This window comes from Grammomys surdaster, unplaced genomic scaffold (assembly GCF_004785775.1).
Source record: "Grammomys surdaster isolate TR1022 unplaced genomic scaffold, NIH_TR_1.0 126124, whole genome shotgun sequence".
NCBI classification, from domain to species: Eukaryota; Metazoa; Chordata; class Mammalia; order Rodentia; family Muridae; genus Grammomys; species Grammomys surdaster.
The window spans coordinates 6,713,571-6,737,398 of record NW_021620932.1 but is presented as its reverse complement, the minus strand read 5'-3'; the positions used below and the strand labels follow the sequence as shown (position 1 = coordinate 6,737,398).

Genomic DNA, 23,828 nt, shown 5'->3' with positions numbered 1-23,828 from the left:
ATGTATATATAAATGGATCATTAATGTGTCACTAAAAAAGCACCTCAGTAGAATCTACTTTAAGTGATGGTAAATAATGTAGACCTCCTAAATACTTCCAAGTTTCTTCTTTCATATGATGATTCACAGTCTACAAATTTAACAACTTCACACTATCTAGAGAATGACTTTCAAATGTCTTATCATGACATTCAGTGTCCTTCAGTGTCTAGATAAGATTAAACATTTTCTCATATTTTTTTCAACTTTAATCTTACTTGCATACTACATACATTCAGTGAGACAGATCTTGCTATTTCCTGAAGCTCTTGACAGATTTTGATCCAGTCTGCTCACCCTTCCTGGAAAGTACTTTATATGCATCTTTGTCCACTCCTATGTTCTTATCAAATTCCACCTGATCCAATAGTTGAAAATGCTCCCTAACACCTTTGTAAAACTCAAGTACAACAGTAGTTGCTATAAGTCAAGCTGTTTTATTCCCATGGTTACGATGTTGTAGGAGTACAGCCTTATATAGAACTGGTATCTTTCTCTCTCTCCCTCTCTCTCTCTCTCTCTCTCTCTCTCTGTGTGTGTGTGTGTGTGTGTGTGAGAGAGAGAGAGAGAGAGAGAGAGAGAGAGAGAGAGAGAGAGAGAGAGATCTTTTTGTTTGCTTGAAAGACTCTGTCCCAGTTTCAGGTTTCCATAGAATTTTGAATACCTCTATCTCCCTTTCTCTAACAAAAGATAGTATTATATTATATTTGTAGCCCAAGGATAATCACACTCAGCGTTTCTCAAACTGAATACGTGCAACAGCAGTTACATTAGTTGTCACTTAGAATAATGGTTCTATGTACAGCTAGTATTTTTCTAATGATTCACCATATGTGAGAACAAGGAAACACATTAGCTTATAAAAACAAGAAAGCAACCCTGATGGAAAGGAACCTAGAAGCTGAGCTATTTGACTTTGTTTTGCTGGAGCTTTGCTTGTTTGTATGGCTGCTGCTGCTTTCTTCAGAACAAACTCTCAGTGGGCATTGTTCAGCAGCACTTGTTCCATCCAGATCCTGCAGATGCCCAGCACCTCTTCTCCACAACTACATGCTTACAACTTAACTCTTTCCTTTCCAACCTGTTCATTTCTCTTGCTAGAGGTTTTATGTTCTCATTGGCCCATATGCTAAATTTCTAATCATCACTCAAGAAAGCTAGATGTCACATATTCTGTGTTCTTAATCTTTTCCCCACAGAACCTCATCTTTCTTTAAGTCCTACAGAGTTGTCTGTACACGACTCATCCTATCATTGTCCTTTCTTACACTATGTTCATGATTCTTTAGGTGCTTGCTAGTGACATCCTTCATTCATGAGGAAAAATTAAATGCTTAAAATGTTAAAAGAATCCTGGGACTCCTGTGGATCTGTGCATAGGCAGTGGGTTAGTAACTATATTAATTTGTGAGGGGAAAGAAACCAAAGGAAGATAGCCTAAGAAACGGATTTCCAAAGCTACACTGATATTCTCACATATCTTTTAAAATATTAGATAATATTATATCAGCAGTGAAACCAGACAACGTTTAAAACCGTGCTCTGGTATATTGAGCAAATTATAACGCCTTTAAGTTTTGAAATGGAAAGTCACCATTAGTCAGAGAGTATGGATTCAACTTGTAAACAAGATAAGTACACAATTAGTCTTGTGCCACTATGGGAAAGATGTAGAACATAGTCAAACTAAATGGTTATCAGTTCTGATATTTATAGATATGTGAAGTTATTTAGATATAAGTTACAATAAAACCCTGTCTTGAAGAGAAACACTTCACAATAATGTGGGATATCCCATTAAGTAAAATAAGCCAATACAAAAGAACAAGTGTTGTATGACTGTTCTCATAGCAAGACATTAATAAATAGAAAGTAGAGAAGCACAGAAGGAATATTGAATAGAGATTGGATTGAATATGTGTATGGAGATAAATAATATCTAAACTAAAATGTGTAGATAATAAGCATTAATAAAAACATGTTGGAAAAATGGAAAACAGAATAGAAATCTTTAATAGAAAAATAAATTAAGGTCCTTCCTACATCAGCATAACCAGTGAATGTTCATCATTCTTTATCCATGACTTAATGTCTCTAAAAACTATGTCTTGAGCATTAAAAAAAAATAAAAAGCTCATATAAAAACATGGTGGATCACACACACAACTGGCAGAAAGAACATCCCAATTCATGTACTGTTTCTCTGAAACATAAAAAAAATATGGATTCTTTGTTTGGAGTTTTTAAAAAGACATAATTTGATATAATTCAAAGCCATGCATTTCACTTATTTAAAATGCATGATCTTACCTTCATGTCAACAAAACAACAATATATTAGAGAATATCTCCAAAATATCACAGTTTTTTTTCTTTTGACTCTTTTTTTTTTAAAATACAAGTTTCCTGAGCTTACCATTGAATAAATATGAGGATGGTCTGGAAAGAGAAGAAGAGCTATGCTGTACCAGCACAACTTATGTTACTAAATTCTAAAAAAGCTTTTATTTTTATAAGTGACTTTAACTCTCTAGTAGGTAGAGATGTATACTACCTTCTTTATGTTGATTTTTATGTATGTATGTATGTGTATATATATATATTTAAATCACTTGTAGAAATTATAATACTGCTGGAGTAAATGTAGTTTTTTGATGGGCTTTGAATACCTTGAACCCAGGAAAGTTTCTAATTTCTTCTCATAAAATTCTGCTTTATGTAAAAATCATTGCTATTTTAGGATATCTCTACCGGATTTTTTTTTCTAGTTTTCCCTTATGTTTCATGTCCTGTTCACATAAGCAGCATCCTGATATAGATTTTTTTAATACTATGTTCTTTTCCTCTTAGTGAAGTCCCTGAGCAGGAAATGCTTTCACCATGAACGAATTCTGACATGACGCTTACATGTTTAGTGTAAATTCAGACACAATTATCAGAACCGGTCTCCTTTCTCTTTCTGTTCTGTTGATTTATTTTGCTTTAGCTGGACCATCAAACTTATAAAATGAAGTTCTGTATTTAGTTCTGTTTTCCTCAAAGGACAAAGATGGTGTGGAGCTTAGTCTCTAATGTGCTTTATAAACCGTAACTGAGTTGTGCCTAAAACGGTTTATCATATTCTATGGTAACCAAGAAAGAATTGGGGATAGGTATTGCAGACACATTCCTTATCCTTAAACCTTCAGTCTTCTGTTCAAAACACCAGCAGAATTAGAATCAGAAAGCGGGCAATGGTATGTGTCCAGGGCCACATAGGTGTCCTTCAGTGTCTGCAGCTGCAGATTCCACTCACAGTCTTCTGGAACTTGATTCTAAGTGGCTGTGAAAGGCCACTGAGGAGTTTGTGTTAGCCAGAGGCCACGAAAGCTGCTGGCCCCAGCTGAGAGATTCTCTGTTCGGTCTGGGCATTAGCCCAATGTGAACAGAGAATCTGTTTTCTTCCCTCCACTCCCAAAGAGCACATTTCTGTTTGTTCCCGCATGTGCAAGAGTGAATAGGGAACAATAACACTCATTTATACAAAAAAATAATAATAATGGCAATTATTATAACGGTTTTAGTGAATTTCTAAATAACATGACAAGCTCTCAGGCATTTGAAAAACTATAAAGCCTAGTCCCTTCTTAAAACTCAAATTTGTCAGACAGAAGTTACTTAACATTTAAGAACTACATTCTTTAAAGCCAATTGTAACAGAACTCTCTGCCTATTGCCCTAATTTATTCCTTCTGAAATACATACATCCCTTGTCTTTTACTCAATACAGTATTGAGGCATGTACTCTGCATCTCTAATATTTTTTTATTCTACTTGCATTCTGCTATATTCTCTACCTCTGTCTCTAAGGTATCTACCAGCAAATAGAGAAACACCTATTTTCACTTTTGGATAATTTCTTAAATTATTCCAGACATTCTTCTGCAATACTTTCTTCCCAGATTTGTGATTTTGGCACCCAATGCCAAGTTCACATCCTGAACCATGGCTTCTATTAGTAGACGTCTGGGCAGCATCCCAATAAAGCTGAGCAGCTCCAGTGTCATTAATGGAATGATGGTATTTTGGTCGCCTGCTTTTCATTCCTCTTTACTTTACTATCACCGCCACAAGGCTTAAAGAACCAAAGTACCTGCTCATTGAAATATGAGGCGAGCACTCTGTCTCATAAAATAAATAAAATAAAATAAAATATGACCTTTTCTTTTCTAACACACATTGTTTTCTTTTTTGCAATCATGAAATAGAAAATAAAATTGACTTCGAATCTTTAAAATAAAGAATGTACAGATTTAAAGGATAAAGCACTCTATTAATAACCTGTACTCATAATCATAAGAAACAATCTATTTGAAAAAACATCTATTTGAAGCTGTTGCTATACACACGTGCTAACTGTAGTCTCACTATTACATAAATATTCTGTCTGAAGCATTAATTACAAAAGATTTTTGTTATAAAGATTACTTCAGTCTTGAGTTCATTTCTTTTATTTCATAAAATTTCTTATGAATAAACTAGGTACTGATTTAGAGATGAAGGCATGTTAAGGTTTCAAAGCTACTAAAATAACTTAATTGCAAAATGTGAATGTCATTTTCTGAAAAAAAAAATCTAAAAATCTATGCTGGCAGACCTGAGCATTGCAATATCACTTTTTAGTTAGAGATAATTTTCTGTGGTTTGTGAATTATACTGTTGGAGTAAGAAACAGGCAAGGTTCTGATATATTATTTCCATATTTTGTGGGGTTTTTTTTTGAGCAGTCAATTTAACATATCAAACACCATGGCATGGGCTTACTGCATTCGGCTTGCAGACACCACAGGCTGTTACACTGAATCATTTCACTCACGAGCATTACAGTGAAAAGGATGCAGGAGAGAAGACAGTCAAAATTGCTAGGTCCATCCACTACATATTCACCTAACTTAGCTTAGCTGTGCACTTTGAAAAATACACATGAAATTCAGAAGAGTGTTTTGAAGAGAAAGGCAGGTTTGAGACGACAGGGTGTTTTTAAATCAGCAAAACATGAAGAACAGGAGAAGATAGGAAAGGGGACACTAAAGTGAAACTAGCCTGCAAATTTGCTTCATTTGTAAACAGATGTTTATCTGCCCCTGTACATGGAGAAATGGATTGTGCAAGGTTTGTGGGATTTTTTTCAACATTATAAATCTCCTAAGAGAAGCTGTAATTTTTTTCTACAATAATTTTCTATCCTTGTGCCAAAGAACTAAAAATAAAGATGACATGGGAAGTTTTTGCACAGTGCGAATCACAAGCTCCATTGTAAAACTGAGTCATCATGTTCGAGTTTCAAGAAAACACATCCAGGTTAAGGAGCTCACTGCTCTGATTGCCTTCCTCCTGCCTGGACTGGCTGAGATAGAAAGCTGGTGCTATGGTTATCAATAACTGCTAGGAACTCTGGCCATAATCGAGTAGATAGCTGTAATGTAGCACCGTGTTGAGAAAGTAAATGTGCTGAGAACTGTTAGAGGCTGAGGTTTATTGAGACAGCCATGATTACTTTGCAGACTGAGTATGTCTTTGCCCAGCTAGGGCTGCAAGAAGCACTTATAGAAGTTATCGGGATTATTTAAACTAAACATCTATCTAGCTCTCTGCGTTTTATTTTCTTTTATTGTCACGCAGTGGAATATAACTTGGGGGTTTATCACAGAACGTCTTCCTGTTCCATCCTTTAACATATTGCTCACACTTCTGAAGGTCAAAGAGAGGCTCCAAAAGGACATAGCTGTATTGACTGATTGGGTCTGCGGTGTTTCTGCCTACAGGTGCTGGTGAAGAAGCCTGTTGTGTTTTCAATAAAGTGACTGAAGAAGAGCGGAGTTGAGTCTGTTAACAAGACATGTAAAGCTAGATGTTCCCTGGAGATTTTGGTCCATTGTATCTCAAGTCCCTTGTCCTTTATTCCATGCTGAAGCTGAGGACTTTGCCCTCTGAGTCACTATGACTGTCAGGAGGAGAATGAACACTTCCTGGTTGGGGAATTAAAAAGAGCATCCAGCAGTATAGGAGTCAACATACAGAACAGTTCCTTTCTCTTTGTGCTGATGTATTGGTGCATCCTGAGAAAAAGGCTAACTCTGTAAAGCAAAGATCACTCCTGCTGTGATGTCTTTCACCTAAGTATGTATATCAGTTGCTGCTGAAAAGAAGCCAGACAAAAAACCCATTGCACAAAGCAACAGGGGCAGTGAGTTTGCAAATGTCTGCTTATTGATTTTTAACATTACATCCTCTGAGTCACAGTATCTTTATTTTCTGAGAAAATCATTAGGCACAGATATATAAGGAATAATATTTTACAAATATAAAAGTTATGGTGCATTTTGTAATTCTTGGGCCATCGTGGAATAATTAGGTATGTGAGCTAAGAAGTTGCCAATGAAACAAGTCATTTGTTCCAAACATGGAAGAAAAGCAATTGTAATTATAATGGGGTTATATTCTTGCTTTTCCCTTTTCTCTGTGGCATCATGATTTTATTGCTGTCATTCTAACGTCAATGATGACATTTTTCCTGGCTACATTTTTAAAATGTCAGATTTCTTGAATTGTGATTTGCATACAGTAAGATTCACCCTTTTAGGAATGAAATTCTGAACACTGAAAAACACACAGTCATAGATCCTGACTAAGACATCACTATTATTCTCTTCTGTATAAAGTTCTTCCTTCCTGAATTTTTAGGCACACTTCATCTTGACTCACAGTATTACTCTATCTCTGTACCTAATTTAAAAAGGGAAATTACATTAAAAACTGTGATTGTCTCCTTATTTACGATGTGTAGTGGAAGTTGGTGTGTTTGGGTTTCTTTCTGTCTGGGATGTTGCTTTTTGTCAGTTTTACAACACAGAGGCTCCTTGCTGAAGAACACAGAAGCCTTTGTGATCCACTTGACAAAGTGAGTTTTTCCTTGTCCAAGTCTTAGTAATAGGCCTAGAGGCTAACTTAGGTAAAGTTAGTTAACAAATTCAGCTGCTTAAAACACATTGACGAATGTTTTACTCAACTTTATCCAATGTGTTGGAAACAGGTCATCCATGTTCCTGCCTTCACTTATTTTTCTAGAAAAATGATTTCTTCTTATTAAATATAAGAATATCTTTAATGTCTTGTGTACATATTCAACTATAATGGTACCTATCATTCTTTCACAAGAACTATTACAATCAAATTATAGAAGACCTTCTCATTTTAAAGCTTGAACGCATTACTCTTTGAAGTTAATGTGTTCACTGTATTCCAACCCCAACCAATCCTTGATATTATTGTTTGTATCATATTGCTTTTTAAAGGATTGTGATGGAAGCTAAGCATACAGTATAAAGCTTTTTTTAAAAATTTCTCTGTGGCAATGTCTTAGTATTACCTTGTATCCTATCACAATTTATTCTCAATTGTACTTGGATTTCCATATTGAATCATTATTAGTCCTACAAAAGTTTTCACCCTTTTGCTTTTTAGATATATTCCGAACCATGATTAAATATGCATCTATGCACATATAAATAAGTACAAACACACAAGCAAGGCATAAAGTCACATTCATGCAAATAGAACAGATTTCTTCTACCCCAGTGAGATGAAAAATTTCATGGCCTTAAGTAGAAGACTTCTTATATAATGTACTCTGTAAATAGTTACACAAAATTTTGAAAAGTTACACTACAGCTTTGAAAGCAGTGCTCTAGCCCCTGTCATATTTAAAGGTGGAAACTCATATTTATAAAATGCTCAGAATTATCCAGAAATATGAGATTTGCTGAATTTTTTTTAGTACCCATTTATTTTTCATGGATGGTGTGTTCTAAATATACATTAGTCAGAGTTGAGATGATATACCCAGAAAGGACTTTTGAAATGGTATAGATTTAAAAAAACGAATTATTTACCAAAGGAATATTAATATTAAGGAATAAAATTAGAAAAGTATAAATATCTTCAAACAAGCTTCCTAAGACAAAAATAAAACTGTTTATATGTTTAATAAACAAATACATAGCATATTTTATTTGTCTGATATGTGTAATAATTTTCTCTCTGCTGCTTTATTTATTTTATTGATTAATGGTGTAGCAAGAATTTCACACTCATTTTAGAGAATTATATGGCTATCATTAGACATCTTCCAGTTTTGTTTTGTTTTTTTTTTTTCAGTTTGAAAATAAATTTTCAGTTGATGTAGAGGAAGTTTATCCAGAAAGATGGCGGTTCTGGTCAAAATACAGACAGGCATTTATTATACACTTTTAATCCCAAAGGATGTAGGTAAGGTTAGTTTGTAGAAGGAACCAGCCATGTTTGAAAGGGATATATATATATTTGAGAGGCAGACAAAATGAAGATTTGGAGAAAGATTTGAGAGAATAAATCAGATATAGGATATGCTCCTACTCTCAGGAGAATAGGAAAGAGAAGTTACTTAAGAACAATACAGAAAGAGTTGAGTTAGCTCTGTTCAGGGAGCACGTAGAGTCACTGCAGTGAGGCTGGGTTCACTTCCATTCACTTCATGCATCAGAAGTAGTTGAAGCCAAAGAATAAGAAGGAGCCAGAAGATTAGAACAGATTTCCAGAGTTAGTTTGAGGCCAAGAAGAGAAATTCAGTGAGAAGATAAGCGAAAACAGATTGAATCAATCGGTTTGGAGAGGAGTTTGGGCCAGAACCACTGAGTTGAACCAGCCAGTCAGGGTTCTGAAAGAACTAGAAAGGGTGAGATTACTCAGCAGTAAGCCTCAGAGATGACAATTACATCAGGCAAATAAAAATTACTTTTACAAGATGAGCATTCGTAATAGGCAGAATTGGGATAGGTTTTAGGGAAAAGCAAGCAGGAGAAAGGTGACATGAAAGCGGAAGAGCAAAACACATCGCTCCAGTAACTTCTTATGGAACAGTAGTAACATCATTTTAATCATTTTGCGGCCTTTCCTTTAGCCATTTTCAACATGGAGCTTCCAGCCTTAAGTTCTAAACGTCTGAGATATTGTTACGCTTAATGAAATTATAGTGATACTTTTAATCTCATATTATCCTACAAGCCTATGCACATGTTTCCTAACATGACAGCCTATCTACTCTTCTTTCTCACCCATCAACAATGCTTGACTTTCACCATTACACCGTATAATGTACAACTTGTCATTTATATAATTCCAATTCCAAATTAATGAAATACCCATTGTTTGCAGAACTTTAAGTTTTGAGCAATCCCTGGTCAAAATGCTAAAATGTCTTCCAACTCAAATTTATCACTGTGTCTATGATATTCCATGTTATGAAATGATTCGTATAATTATTTCATTATGCTACTTTGATTAAAATGTAGTATATTATAAATTGTCAAATACTAGAAAAGTTACTCTTGTTTTAATCTTTTAAAATTATGGCAAATTAAAAATTTAGGTTTTCATGTGTGATAGAATTTATAATTCTTTAAACAAAGTAAATAATGGCAAACATAGCAAAGCATTGCCCAAAGATATAAGACTTTTGTGTCAGGAAGTCCTTTAAGTTTTGCTTTCTTGTGTGTGTTTTGAGAAAGTATGTTATTAATTAACTAAGTTTTCCTGACTCACAAACTTTCTGCTTTTCCTGGGATTAGAAATATGTGCCAACATGCTTCTTAATAGGTTTTTGCTTTGTGTAGAAATACTACTCTTTGAAAAAACATTCAAAAATATGTATATTATTGAATATTTGATACATAGCACAAAACATGGTACAATCAAGGATTTTGAGCGAAACAGTCTATTTTTATAAGTTGATGGTCTTTTCATACATGTACATACCCATCTCTGGCATTATATATAAAGTTTTTATATTTTTAATAAGGTTCTCCTTTTCTTAAATTTTTATTTATTTATTCACAACCATTATAGGTGATTGTGAGCCATTATGTGGATGCTGAGAGTTGAACTCAGGACATCTGGAAGAACAATCAGTGCTCTTAACCAATGAGCCATATCTCCAGCCCAATAAGGATGTTCTTAATGAATGATTCTATTAACATTTCAAGAATATTGATTACAATATTAGAAAATGCTTTGGACATGGGATATTATACATGATTTAGGCCAGAAGTTGGCAAAATAAACTATATGTAATTGGTCCTCTTTAAATATTCTTGCAATTAAATAATTTTATATGAAATTAATTTCAACTAATATACATCGATAAATTTGGTTCAAATGTATTAAATGTACTTTGTGTTCACATGCATATATTATGCACATGAATTATCAACATAAAATACTGAGAACAGTTTTGTCTATTTATTTTTATTTTTTATTTTTTAACAGAAATACCAGGGATTGAACCCAGTGCCATAGAGCATTTTGGAGGGCTGCCTTAAAACTGAACCACAAAGTTAAAACTTTAACTTCTGTGAAAAGAAATATGTGACTATTCACACTAGACAAATGATCCATAAAACACAAGTCAGCAAATTCTGACCCAAGATTGGAATTTAGCCTAAAAAGAGAGAGACACTGATGAAGTAGAATAATAGTGTATCGTACTGAAAGTCAAGTAGCCAGCATCTACCCTGGACTCTCTGTCATCTTTGTCAAAATCCTTAGATTATAGGCTCAGCAAACAGCCATTTTTTGTTGTTTAAAAATCTTTTCAGGAATTTATTTGCTGAGTGGTGGTTCCTATCTTTTTTTGGTTGTAAACAGGAGCTGTAGGAGATTTTATCCAAGGTTTTTGTTAGTTCAGTTAATATAATCAAAGTGTTTTTGAATAGTGCCTGATACATGATACATGTGTGAGCTATTTATTTTTCCTAGTGGCTCAAATTGACCCATAATGCCATCTTTAGAAATCCAGCAAATGCACCTGAACATAAAAACAAATATTCCTAAGATAAAAATTAAGCAGAATGACTCAGCTTCATTGCATGCAGTATAGTTCATAATATTTTTTCCACTTTCTGTTTTCCCATTTTAATCCCACTCTAATTAATTTTGTTTGATAGGACATGGGTTATTCTATTTCAGAGTTTTATATTAAATAATTACAACAAAACATTAATCTCTTCATGAGGTTCACACTGCTATGTACACTGCTCATGATCACTAAAACTCCGTGTTCAGCTTCTCTCTCATGTCACCAACACTACTACTTCTGGATATGACAATTTTGAGAAGCAGACTCAACCATTTGCTACATGTGTCTATTTTGTGGATTAGTACAAAAAAGTCTGTCTTGCATAGTCTTCTAGGCTTCTGCTAATCACATGGTCACAGTCTGGGACTACACTTAAGGAGGAAGTGGCTCACTCATTATGTGGAAATACACTTCATTATATATCCAATCTGTTCTAGACATATGATACAAGTAGACATTTGGTTATAAGTCCAGGGTCTTTCTGAGCAACTACTAAAATATTTTAAGTCAATGTTACATTTTTGAAGACTTAAAGAGATTCGAAGTAAACTTACCTACTTGTAAGCTTTCACACTTGTCTATTTTTAGTTTAACATGCAGATTAAAATGAATTCCAAATTGAATTTGTTGCTCGTGAGATCTGAATTATATATTTTTAAAAGATCTATTTATTTTTTATGTATGTTGTCTGTTTATCCATGGGTATATCTGTCTACAGATCCAGATGCCCTGAGAGGGAAGAAAGGGGTTCAGATTGCCATAAGCTTGAATTACAGGCAATTGTAAGTGGCCAGATGTGGGAATGGCGTTTAGGTCTTCTGCAAGAGCTGTATTCTTTAGCACTTCTTCAGCACTGAATTGTTTATTTTATTGCCACAAATGTGTATTTTAAACATAAAATAGCATAATCATTTTCTACTTATAGCTAGACTTTTAGTTACATGAAACACTGGATTTTATTATGGCATTTCACTGAGTGTATATAAGGCAATTGAGTCTTACTTTCCTATTTTACTAAGACTCTTTCCCCCATCTCTGCTCCTCAACCTACTTGCTAAAACCCCAGTTTCCGATCTGTTTTTCTACTTCAAATTTTACACCCCCATATATGGAAAAAATAGTATCTACACAGTGTATATTCAATCATCCTTTAAGATCTGAGGAAAAGATATGAATGAACTACAATGAGACTTTCATTTTACCTAGGAATTAATGACATTCAAACTTTAAGTTATCAGGCCAATGTAAAGAGTCATTACATGTAACTTCAGGATAGGACACTTAATTTTATAAGAATATGAATGCTATTTTAAATATCTAAAAACCTAGTTCAAGTTTAAAGTATCTTTCACTATTAAAGTTTCATGAACATTTATGGTAATATGCAAGTATCATAATATTTGTCTTATAAAGTATTGATTACATCATTGAAACATTTACTGATTAGTTTGAAACTGTTCATAATATAAAGCTTTGGCGACATGGAAAATATATGATTAATTTGTTAAGAAATATGAATTTAAATTATGGTCAAAGAGAGAATCCCAGGCATCACACGGATGGAAAAAGAGTGTCATTGATTCTAAGTCAATGCACATACACTTTTTTAAATATACATTACTGCTACCTTTTTCTCATTTCTATGCTCTCCTAATATACAGATTGATGATTTCAACTCCTCTATGAGATATTACACAAAACATTGTGTTTTACAGTGTGTTCTCCAGGTGTTCAAAAGATTTCCAGTCACTGTAAATGTACATGCATTGCCTTTTCTGAGAACTTTGCACATCAGAGTTAATTCCAAAAGCAAATGCTTGGGCTGCATTAATCACAACGACATGCAACTTCATTCAGATAATAAGTATTCATGAAGCAGTGAGGTCTACATTCCATGCTCACTGTATGGTAGTATTTATATTTATTTTGATATGTGGTTTCTATGTTCACACAAGAGATATGGGTTTAGATCTTATTTATTTTGGGGAAAATTCTGTTTTGGTTGTTTCATTACATCTTCGAGATGCTTTAGTAAAAGGCACTGTGGTTGTCACCTGCTTGAAGGGCGCTATGTGTACACCAGTCTCTCCAAAGGAGCTGTATCATTTTGACTGGTAAAGATGTCTTTGTCTGATAAGTCTCTGCCTGTGGCACACAGAGTGACTTCAAACAACTAATTAGCAGGGACTAGGCCACCTCAAGGTTTGATGCTGTCCATCAAGGCTGTGACCACTACTGACACCATCAGGAGATCTGTCAAATATGGCTCTTCCTAAAAATACTATCGAGCACACTCACTCTGTGGTGAAGCAAGAAATGGCACAATGTGTTGAATAGGAAGTGAAAGAAGGTGATGGCCAATCTATACAGACTTGAACAATTGGAAAATTACTGAATTCGTGGGAAATCGAAATGCCCACTTATTTACATGTGTCTGTGGAATATAAGAGAGTCACCTGAACAAAAACTCTCATGAAATTCTATTGAAAAAATTCTTAAAGCTACAAAATATTTTGAGAACTCTTATTTAGCACTGAAAAAAATATTGTTGTCTATTCCCTTTTTGAAGGCACTATTAATTATCATATATACCAAATATCTCAGTAGATGAAGATGTAACTATGTAACAGATGAATAGTGGATATAAAATTATTCAATTCCTTCAATGAGCCAAATCTAGTTGCAGAAATGTATGCATGCACACGAATACTTAAATTTCCTGTTATATGTTTTGACATTGTTAAGCCAATTATCCTAAATTCACATTGAAAACAAATAAGATGATCATCCTTTATAATTAAAGATTTTGTGCTTATATTGATAACATGCAGATAAATTTTACAAACATTTATATATTAACTAAAAATAGTCTGATAGTGATCTGTTTGTATGTTCTTAGTCAGACTGAAGATTTGTAATATAAGTCATGATAGAGACCTGAGCTAAAATCACTGTCTTTCTCAAAAAGAAAAAGAGAAACAATGTATTCTCCACGAACTGTGCTAAAATTTCTGGATTGCTTTTATTATACATCTTGAGCTTCTAACCTTTCAACATTGTTTACACAGTAATATACAGCTGTCCACCTTCTTGTGCTATAATATCTATTATATAGTTATTGTAGCATAACTATAACTTACCATAGCCAATATTCCCCTAAATTAATGAGAAGTGAAAAGGGAAGGAAGGAGCAAAAGAACAAAAAGGAATCATTTATGAATCATCGTTTGTTGAGAGAATGATTATAGAAAAGGACAAAGTGGAGATGATGGATAATTTGTTCCTCATCCTCTAAAGAAATCGCTCAACATCTTCTCCATGGATAAGAAATACAAAAAGGAAAATTTACACCTAATAAATATACTCATATACCAAAAGAGAAAACAAAAATGACATGCTGAGTCCTATTTGTATAAGTACATATTTATAAAAAAAAATCAGAATGCCCAAACAAAACGAGAGAATATAAGTGACTCGAGTTCTGGAATTTACCTTTCACTTTTTATTTTTTTTAACATTTGAAAGCACAAGTGACTGATGCTTTCCTTTATTGCACTCGCTCGGTTACAGAATTCTGCAAGCATCTCTGTATCAGTTGCTTGTGACCTAGGCACAAGGTGTACCATAGAGTATTTTAAATGAGGAAAAATTATACTTTGCACATCACATAACGTCTACAAAGTTAATATTTAAAAGTCTATGACACTTATTATAGGTAGTAATTTAATATAGTTCACTTTTTTCCCAAATGTTCCTCTTGCTCACTATATAACACATTTTTTACTCTATTAAGTATTTCTATCACATTATTTTCCAAAGCTGATAACTCCTCAAAAGTGATAATTCCTATTTATTTATAAATCCACCAAAAATCTGTGTTATGATTTTAAATAAAAGGTCAACATTTTCCCCTATCAAAATGTTTTGTCTATTTGCTGTGGTAGTTTGCTGCAGTTTGCCCACCCTAGGATATCTTAACCAGCAATCTGCACCTATGAATTTCATACTCGCAATAACTGCCACATTTCCAAGGTCTGGCAGCTAAAATTCACACTAATTTATAAGTCCTTACACCAGTCTTACAAAGTCTTAAAGCTAAAATTTCCATCTAACATTAATATTAGGTTTTATCCCTACAAAAAAATCATAGCTGAAAATTTCATGTATTGAATATTAGACCATTTTCTAAGAACGGTAGCCAAAGTAACAGTGAAGAGATACTCACACTGATAGGAATTCTCACCTCCCCCATCTCCCCCCTCTGTGTGTGTGTGTGTGTGTGTGTATGTGTGTGTGTGTATGTGTGTGTGTGTATGTGTCTGTGTGTGTGTGTGAAAATATGTATGAATTCCTATAACTGTGAGACATTTCCATGCCAATTGAATATAAAACCCAAAATATCTATCTGTCTGTATCCTGTGCAGTTTCATGGCTCTGGGAAATTTGGTATCAGAGAAGGGAGGTGGCAGCTGAATTTATGGATCAAAGATGTTGAGTAAGGTGATAGGCATAAATGGTACAACATAATGCATGCTTTTCCATTTCTGTGTTTCTATTTTAACCACTATGGGACTTTGTCTATTCTGTTACAGAGGATATGGTAGGAAGAGATAAAAACAAAAGCTTTAACATGACAGTTTCACTTCTGCACCTCATTTGAACTCTAATTTAAGAAAGAATTTCAAGTATGATTTTTTTTTTACATTTGCTTGGAAAATGACTTTTGTGCACTTTTAAGGTGGAATCATTATATTACTCCAAGATCAGAAATCTTAGGGCATAAGCAAAATTTATGCTACCATTTTCTAGTATCATGACCAGGTTAGGCTAACCCATCTCTTCTTTCCTCACGTTGTGACTATGAAATCACTTAGTTTTGTTAAATTTTAGTATTTGCCCATGGACCCTAAAACAGTCTATGAAGCTTTTGTTTTGATTTTTGGTATTCAAGCATTTCCCATTAACTGTATAGTTTCTGGATACAGACATGGTTGTGTTTTTCTCAATGTGATAATGTGTGGCTATAAACAAAACAGCTAACATCATTCATTGTCTCGGTTTTTCCTTCCACAAAGTGAATTGTGTAAGAATTAAAAATCAATATCTCAATAATATCAAGAAACCTGAATTAAGGATGAATATTCAAAATTGCAAATAAGTATTTATCGAGTTTAATTGACTGCAGTTTTAAGCCAGCAATGCATGCAATTATAACATGTTTTATATTCAATGATAGATTAGGAGAATTGATGTAATGAATACAAAATACTTAGAGTAGTGTCATGGACTAAAGTATCTCAACACTTGATATTAGCATTTATTTGTAAATGATTAATAATTATCTCTAGGTAAGATATAGTTTAAGGATGATATTTCATGATGCTTAAAGCCTGACTGATCATACCAGTCTTGGTTTTACTTTGTTTCAAACGCCATAATATAAACTTAATAACTTAATCTAGATTAATCAATATTAGTTGCCCAGAATGTGACATAATCAAGTTAGTCCTATAAGCTGCATATCAGCCTATTAAATCAGAATATTTCTTTTAAATTTATAAATGAAAATAAAGAAAAATTAATTCTGAAAATTTATATTTGGAATGTATACTTATAAGATTTTACATATATTATAAATTAATAGAATATTCTAGAGAATTATGCTGTAGGTTATAATCATCTTTACTTTTTAGATCTTAAAACCTATTAACACTTTACTAATTACTTTTCAGGAACTGGATTATTAAAATGAGCAACTTTATAATTGATCCATATATGATGAATAATTAAACTGAATATGTATCACCCAGATAGCTTTCTAGAACTCTCAATATAACAAAGTTATTGCTTCATATTTCATAAGAAATATCAGACCTTAAACTTTTGTTTTTAATAAAAAATGCATTTAAGATATTAGATGTACTATAATTTATATATCTACTATAATGTATCTACTATAATGTATATATCATGATTGATATTTTGATAATTATATAATGTATATATCATGATTGATATTTTGATAATTATGTATAATGTATTTTAATCAAAGTCATACATCTTCTTTAGCTATTACTAGATGCTCATACCTTTCTACCCACACAAATCAATGTCTTCTAAGTTTTAGACAAATGACATCCAATTTGTGTTACAAAATAAATCTAAACTTATGATAGGCATATAGAAATGATGAAAGAATATACATATGACATGCTAGAGACAGCCTGTGATACAAAGCATAACCTACAAAAGCATGCATACATGGTTGATTTTATTCATATTTAGTATCATAGAATCAATTGAAAAGATCTTGAAATGACTATGTTCAAAATTGTTCACATTATAATTAATTTGTGCAATAACGGTCAAATGAAAATATGTGACAAAATGCTTTTCCAAAAATTATTTACATCTATGATTTCTAAAAAGGTAAAGTAAAATTATTTTCCAGTACTTTAATTATTGAATTAATGATATACATCAAAAGCATATCTGTGTATAATTTTTCCTCATTTCTCTAGAAACCAATAAATCTCATAACTACTGTCTATAACACATCTAAGAGTAAAATTATTTTTATCTCTTAAAGTATCTAAAAGGATAAGAAATTCTTCAGGAAACAATTTCTCTAGCCAACAATCATCAAGGAATATATAAGATTTATTGGCTTATTATTAAAAAACACAAATGTAAAATGTTATAAAAATGCAAACACATGGATTATCCTTACTTTTATATTTTCTTAAAATGCCAGCTTTTTAATTATTTACATCTTTATGATTGAAAATTTTCCCTATCATAATAATATTATTGTGTTATTATTTTTAGTAATTAGAGAGGGATCAGCTAATATTAATTATTAACTAGTATATGTAGTGATCATGAAAACAAAATATGCGTATGATTGAATTTTTCAGAGTCTAATTTGCTTGAAACTTTGAAGAGCAACCACACACAGACACATACACACATACCACACAAACACACTACAACATATTTTTTTGAGGTAGAAGATTGTAAATATTTAGACTTCCTCAAAAAGTAAGAAGAAAAATGTGTCAAAGAGAATTGGAGGCTAATAAAACCTAAATATTACTTTAACATTTTATGACTTCAATTAATTATTATTTTCTAAATAATTTAGGTTTTGCATTTCTGTTATCAACTTATGATGTTACAGAGGCTTACAGTATGATATATTTTTTTTTACAGGAAAATGATCAAACTGTTGCAAAAAGAGTCTTGCAACAACTGTGTACATCTTTCATAATTTTAGGAGTTGATTAAAAATATCAGTTCTTGACAAATTAAACTAAAAATACATTATCTCTTTGGCTGCAGAAAGTAAGTGAAATGTAAAATATTTCTCAAAATAAAATTTAACTGGTACATTATTTCTTTAAAATATTAATTCTTTTTTATTATATACCAATGTGAGAATACATAACATTATCAATATATATATATGTATGAATATGTATATACATTTATATATATATATGTATTTATATATGTATATGTGTGTGTATGTGTGTTTGTATATAATTAAAAAACAAAGCCTATACTTGTGAGGTATCTGTGCTGGAATTGGGGTAGGTGGGAGAGATTATATAATTATAATTTGGTTAAATTTTTAAAATTTAAAATGCTTAAGATAAAAAATAATGTGTGTTCCTAAACACACACACACACACACACACACACACACACACACAAAAGCAAAAACAGAATTAAGAAGAAAACTTTTCTGACTATGGACACAGTACCATAAGACATAATGTATTAAATTTCCTAATATTACATAAAAGTAAGTATATGGAGTTTCTAAATTTTATGTTGGACAAATAACATTTTAAAAACTAAGATTTTTATATATTAATTTAAATTGTACAAGTTAGTTAAATTTGGGTAAATATTGTTTTATAATAAAGCTACTATTAAAAATTTCTTACAGTTTAACTAGCATATCTTGAGTAAGACTATCTTTGGTACTATTGTTTGAAAAATGCAAATCTTTTTCATAGGCATATTTTTTGTGTTCAAATAAGAAAAATGAATTGAGAATTAGCATATTTCTCCCAAATTCCAAAGCAAAGTCATTGATTATATTTTTGCAAAAGTAGATAAAGGTGAAATTTGTATCCAGTGTTATAAGTATTGTGATAAATTTACAGTGATTCTATCATTAATCGAGGGATGTGGTCCATGAACACTTTCATCTTATTTACTTTCAGCTATATTAAAGCACTAGTAGGAATATTCAATCATAAAAAGAAACCAGAAACCCAAAAACATCTGTAACAGTCAGTACAGTATATTTAAAGTCTAGAAAAGATAATAATGTCCCATATGAACAGTGACTCTACAGACGTAATCATACCTCAGAATGACTTGCTTCATTCTCTCGAATGTGGAAACCGGCAGAGCTGGGGCATTTCTGATGTGTGACAGGAATATTGTCATTTTTGCTGTGGGAGTTACACTGAAAGAGATTACCAAATAATTGTGACAAACTACTCTACATGTTGAGTGTCCATTGAGAGTCAAAGCTGTTTTCTGTGACCCTATGGATGGAATGAACTTTTAGCTAAGCAGGATCCAGACTCAGATAGCATGCACAGAAAGATGGCAAAGCATTGATGTGGAAATAATATCAGTATTTAGTGATTTAAATGTATTAGTTCACTTTTCCTACCACAGAAGATGTTATTTAAAAAATAACCTGTAATATTCTTATAAATTGATCAATTTATAGAACTTCAGATATTAAATTGTATGTAAACTTTTCACTATAAATATATTTAAGATGAGTACTTCCCACATTCCTCACAGGAGATGTTTTTGTACACAGAAGACATCATTCATTTCCTTTTTTTTTCTTTGTTCGTATTTTAAGTTTCTTCTTACTCAGGGCAAGGCTATCTGTGAATATTGCTATTTGGCCATTTGTTAAGCCTAGCATTAAAATTTCTATAATCTTTAATTTAATAAAAGACATTATGTACCACTGGGAAGAGTCATCATTCACTCTCAGATCAAAAAACTTTTTGTATTCAAAAATATTTTCATGAGTGATAACGACTTTTCCTGATAACAATTATCTAATTTGACTTTGTTGTAAAGAGAAACATAACATTAAGAAAGATTTTAAGTACAGTCATATGATAAGCCTTTCAGTATAGAATAACTCATTTCATGGTATATATATATATACACACATACATATATAATTTATACATATATACATATCATATATACATACACATACACACACATACACACACACACACACATATATATATACATATATATACATATATATGTATATATATACACACACACACACATATATATATATATATATATAAATAAAATTTCATATCGGTTTTTATAAGACCTCATCTCTATAAGAGTTCTAAATGGGTAATTGAAACAAACTCTGATTGACACTTTGAACTTCTGTTGAGAACTCAGCTAACTAAACTTTATGTATAATACCTAAAATGCCATCTTGTCCAAATCAATTCACTGAATACTCTTAAAATGTCCTTAACTCTGAAGATCTTTCTTTACAAAAGCTCCTTTGTTTTGTAAAACAATAAAAATAAACTATACCTTTAAATATGTTTTGATAAACTGTAATCATCCTAGCCATTTTAATCATTTTCTATACCTAGCCTTCCTGCATATATTCATGTTGATTAATCTACTTAAACATCTCGTGTATTATGTAGTTTTTCCCGAAAGAAACATTTCGTAAATCTTTGCGGCTCACCAGTTGTTCTTATGTTCACAATGTATTAGAGAATTCTGGAGAACTTTTAAAAAGCACCAGTGACCTAGTTCTGGTTTATACCAGTTCATTCAGAACTCACATTACAGAGAGAGATTGGAGTTACTGAATTAAGGACTTTTAGGAGACGATGCTGAATTATGACATTCACCCACATTGCTTTGCTCATTTGTTCATTTATTCAGTAGAAAGTCATTTACTATGTGCATGCTGTCTCAAGGCATGTAAATGTATGCCCCAACGACTTGCTCAAAGACTGTCTGGACGAGATTTCTCATTTAAGGGTTCCTCTTCTCACATGACTCTAGTTTGTATAAGGTGGATGTAATACTAATCAGTATAAGACCAAAACCAAACCTTTGGGTTGACTCTATAGGCAGAGCTTTGAGAGATATGCAGATGAGAATGACTACATTAGTGTTCATTAAAGGTATAAGAGTCTACAGTAAATGTTTTGAAGAGATGTATTTTGAAAATTCATGAGTACTTATACCAAATTACATATAAAGAATGTGGAGTTTAATTTGAAGATGAATAGAAGTACATTCAATTTAATGGTAGAATCAGGAATGACAAGTTATAGAACTGAACTCAGTATAAAAAAAGATTGCCCAGGATAGGATTTTTACTAAGAAATGTATGGACTTTTGGGCACGAATTTCTGTATCCTACTACACACCATAACAGATATAAACCACAAACAACCTGAGTTCAGTTGCAACTGATGAGTTATACAGTTATAAATTCTCTCATTTCAATAGGTTTGTGCTCATAAGCTTAGGTGTCTCATGGAAGGGCCTCCTTTTGTAAAACAGTGTGAACATCAGAAGAAATTTTCAATCATAGTGACTTCCTCATTGTTTTTAATTTGTCATTTTCAGAGTGGAAAATTCCTTTGGAAATTAAATATAGGGATCAGACCTATAAAGAAAAACATATATAATAAACTTATTTTGAAATAAAATATCACAAATAGCCAAATATTAGAACTAAAGTTTGGGCTGGGCAGTGGTGGCACACTTCTTCAATCCCAGCACTTGGGAGGCAGAGGCAGGCAGATTTCTGAGTTCAAGGCCGGTCTGGTCTATAGAGTGAATTCCAGGACATCCAGGGCTACACAGAGAAACTCTGCCTCAAAAAACCAAAAAAAAAAAAAAAAAAGAACAAAAAGAAAGAAAGAAAAAGAAATTTGGGGTGGTGGTGGAAATAATTTAATCAATATGTGTCTTGCATGTTTTTTCTTCAAAACTGCAGCCAAAAATAAAAACATATTTTAAATCTTTCTAGTTTTATTTCAAAAAATTATTCTATTTATCCAAATCAATATGAATTACTATATTAAAACAATGGCTGATAGTCATATTTTAAATCAGATTTACTCTTATAAAATATATATGGAAATAAAATTTGAGATGTGAACTCAATAACAATTTTATTCATTGTAAATCACTGTAACTACATTTGTTTTATACCTTAAAACCTTCAATATTTTTCCAATACTTATGATTGATAGCCTGTATTTAAATATGAGGATTAAACTTGCTTTCCACAATCACTCATTGTACTTCCAGAGAATATGGCTATTCACTGCCTATAGAAAAGCCTACTCAAACTTGCTACTCAAGCAGGTACTTAAGCTCTTTCAATTTGGGTACAAATTCAAAGAAAGCACTTCATAGTCATGATATCAAGAGAAAAAAATCAATAGTTGAAAAGCAACAAAAGGTTTATAAAAAGTCACATAGCCATAAATAAAAACCGGTTACTTGGTTTGTTAAAAGGGAGTTTGTTACTTTTACACTTCGCTCTAGTGTAGCAGGTATGTGCCCTCTATTATTGTGTTCCTCCTTCTACTTTCATACAAAATCAAGATTCTTTGATGAAAATTAATGGCACTGTTAAAAATCCCTTACAATTACTATAGAGGAACAAGCTTTAGGTTTTGTGCCACATTTTCCTCAAATAACATGTTTTTGTTAAAACCTCTCAGTGAATATGCCATGCCTACCCATTGTAACAAACCAAAGAATGCTGTCAGAGAAAAGTATAACACATCCTTGAAAGTTTTTGATGTAAAGTTTCTAGAAGTTAATGAAAAGCATTATGTTCATATACAGATACACCCAGAACATCAACGTTAAAAAGTATTTATATTTGTTGACACCAACTCCTCTTTATCTATACATAACACAGCACACTGGTACTGGACTTATCATCTCATTTTCACTAAACTTTCCTACCAAAACCACCCAAATAGTTACATTAGTAATTCAAGGGTCAACTCTAAGTTGTTAGTAAACTACGTAACAGGGCCACATTTCTCCCTGATGTCTTATAAGACACCAACTCTACCTCTTCACTCTTCCATTGCCCACTTTCAAAACCTTCTCTTCATAATGGTTTCATATTGGAAAATATAAGAAAGGATGTGGTCCTAGCTCTTCGTCAGAGACTATTTTTTTCAGTGCACTATTCATAGTAGCGAAGGTAAGGAATCTACCAAAATGTCTGTCTTCAAAAGTAATGTCATGTATGCACAAAATCCTTTCTGATTTTGCCTGGAGGGCGACAATTGTTTTTTGAAGGGAGTGGAATACATTTTAAACAAAGTTGCAGTTTTTATTTTTCTAAATATTTTTTTATTAGTGTGTTGAAAAAAATACACTTTCCCTTCTTCCCAAACCTCTTTGTACTCTCTTGTAAGTTCATAGCCTCTTTTGCTTACTAATTGTTCTTACACACACACACACGCACACACACACACACACACACACACAGAAACATGCACAACACATCACTAAGTTCATAAATACAAGCTGCACAGTCAGTATAATGTTACTTGTATGTATTTTTTCAAGGCTGATTTTTACTGGATAACTAAATAGTATCTTCTTATTTTGGTAAATATATTGCTCCTACTCTCAAGATTCCTTTGTTGCTGTTAGTTTCTCTGTAGAACTGAGGCCTTGTGGACTTTTCCCAACCGTGTTGACATGCTCATTGGTATCTTTCATGTGCAGCTCATGTTAGGGCAGTCATGATGAGCCTCTGAAATTATTAGAAAAAA

The 23,828-nt window shown here is 32.4% G+C and overlaps 1 protein-coding gene across 5 annotated transcripts in view; it reads right to left on the bottom strand.

Annotated features, from left to right (window-relative positions):
* Pcdh9 (protocadherin 9) overlaps positions 1–23,828 on the bottom strand; it is an 843,321-nt gene that overhangs the window by 519,449 nt on the left and 300,044 nt on the right. For 2 of the 5 annotated variants that reach the window (XM_028756549.1, XM_028756547.1), the window contains exon 3: positions 19,349–19,450. The exons of the other annotated variants lie outside the window; for them this stretch is intronic. In XM_028756549.1, coding sequence (XP_028612382.1) covers positions 19,349–19,450 — 102 coding nt within the window. The remainder of the gene's footprint in view (positions 1–19,348; positions 19,451–23,828) is intronic. 5 annotated transcript variants of the gene reach the window in all.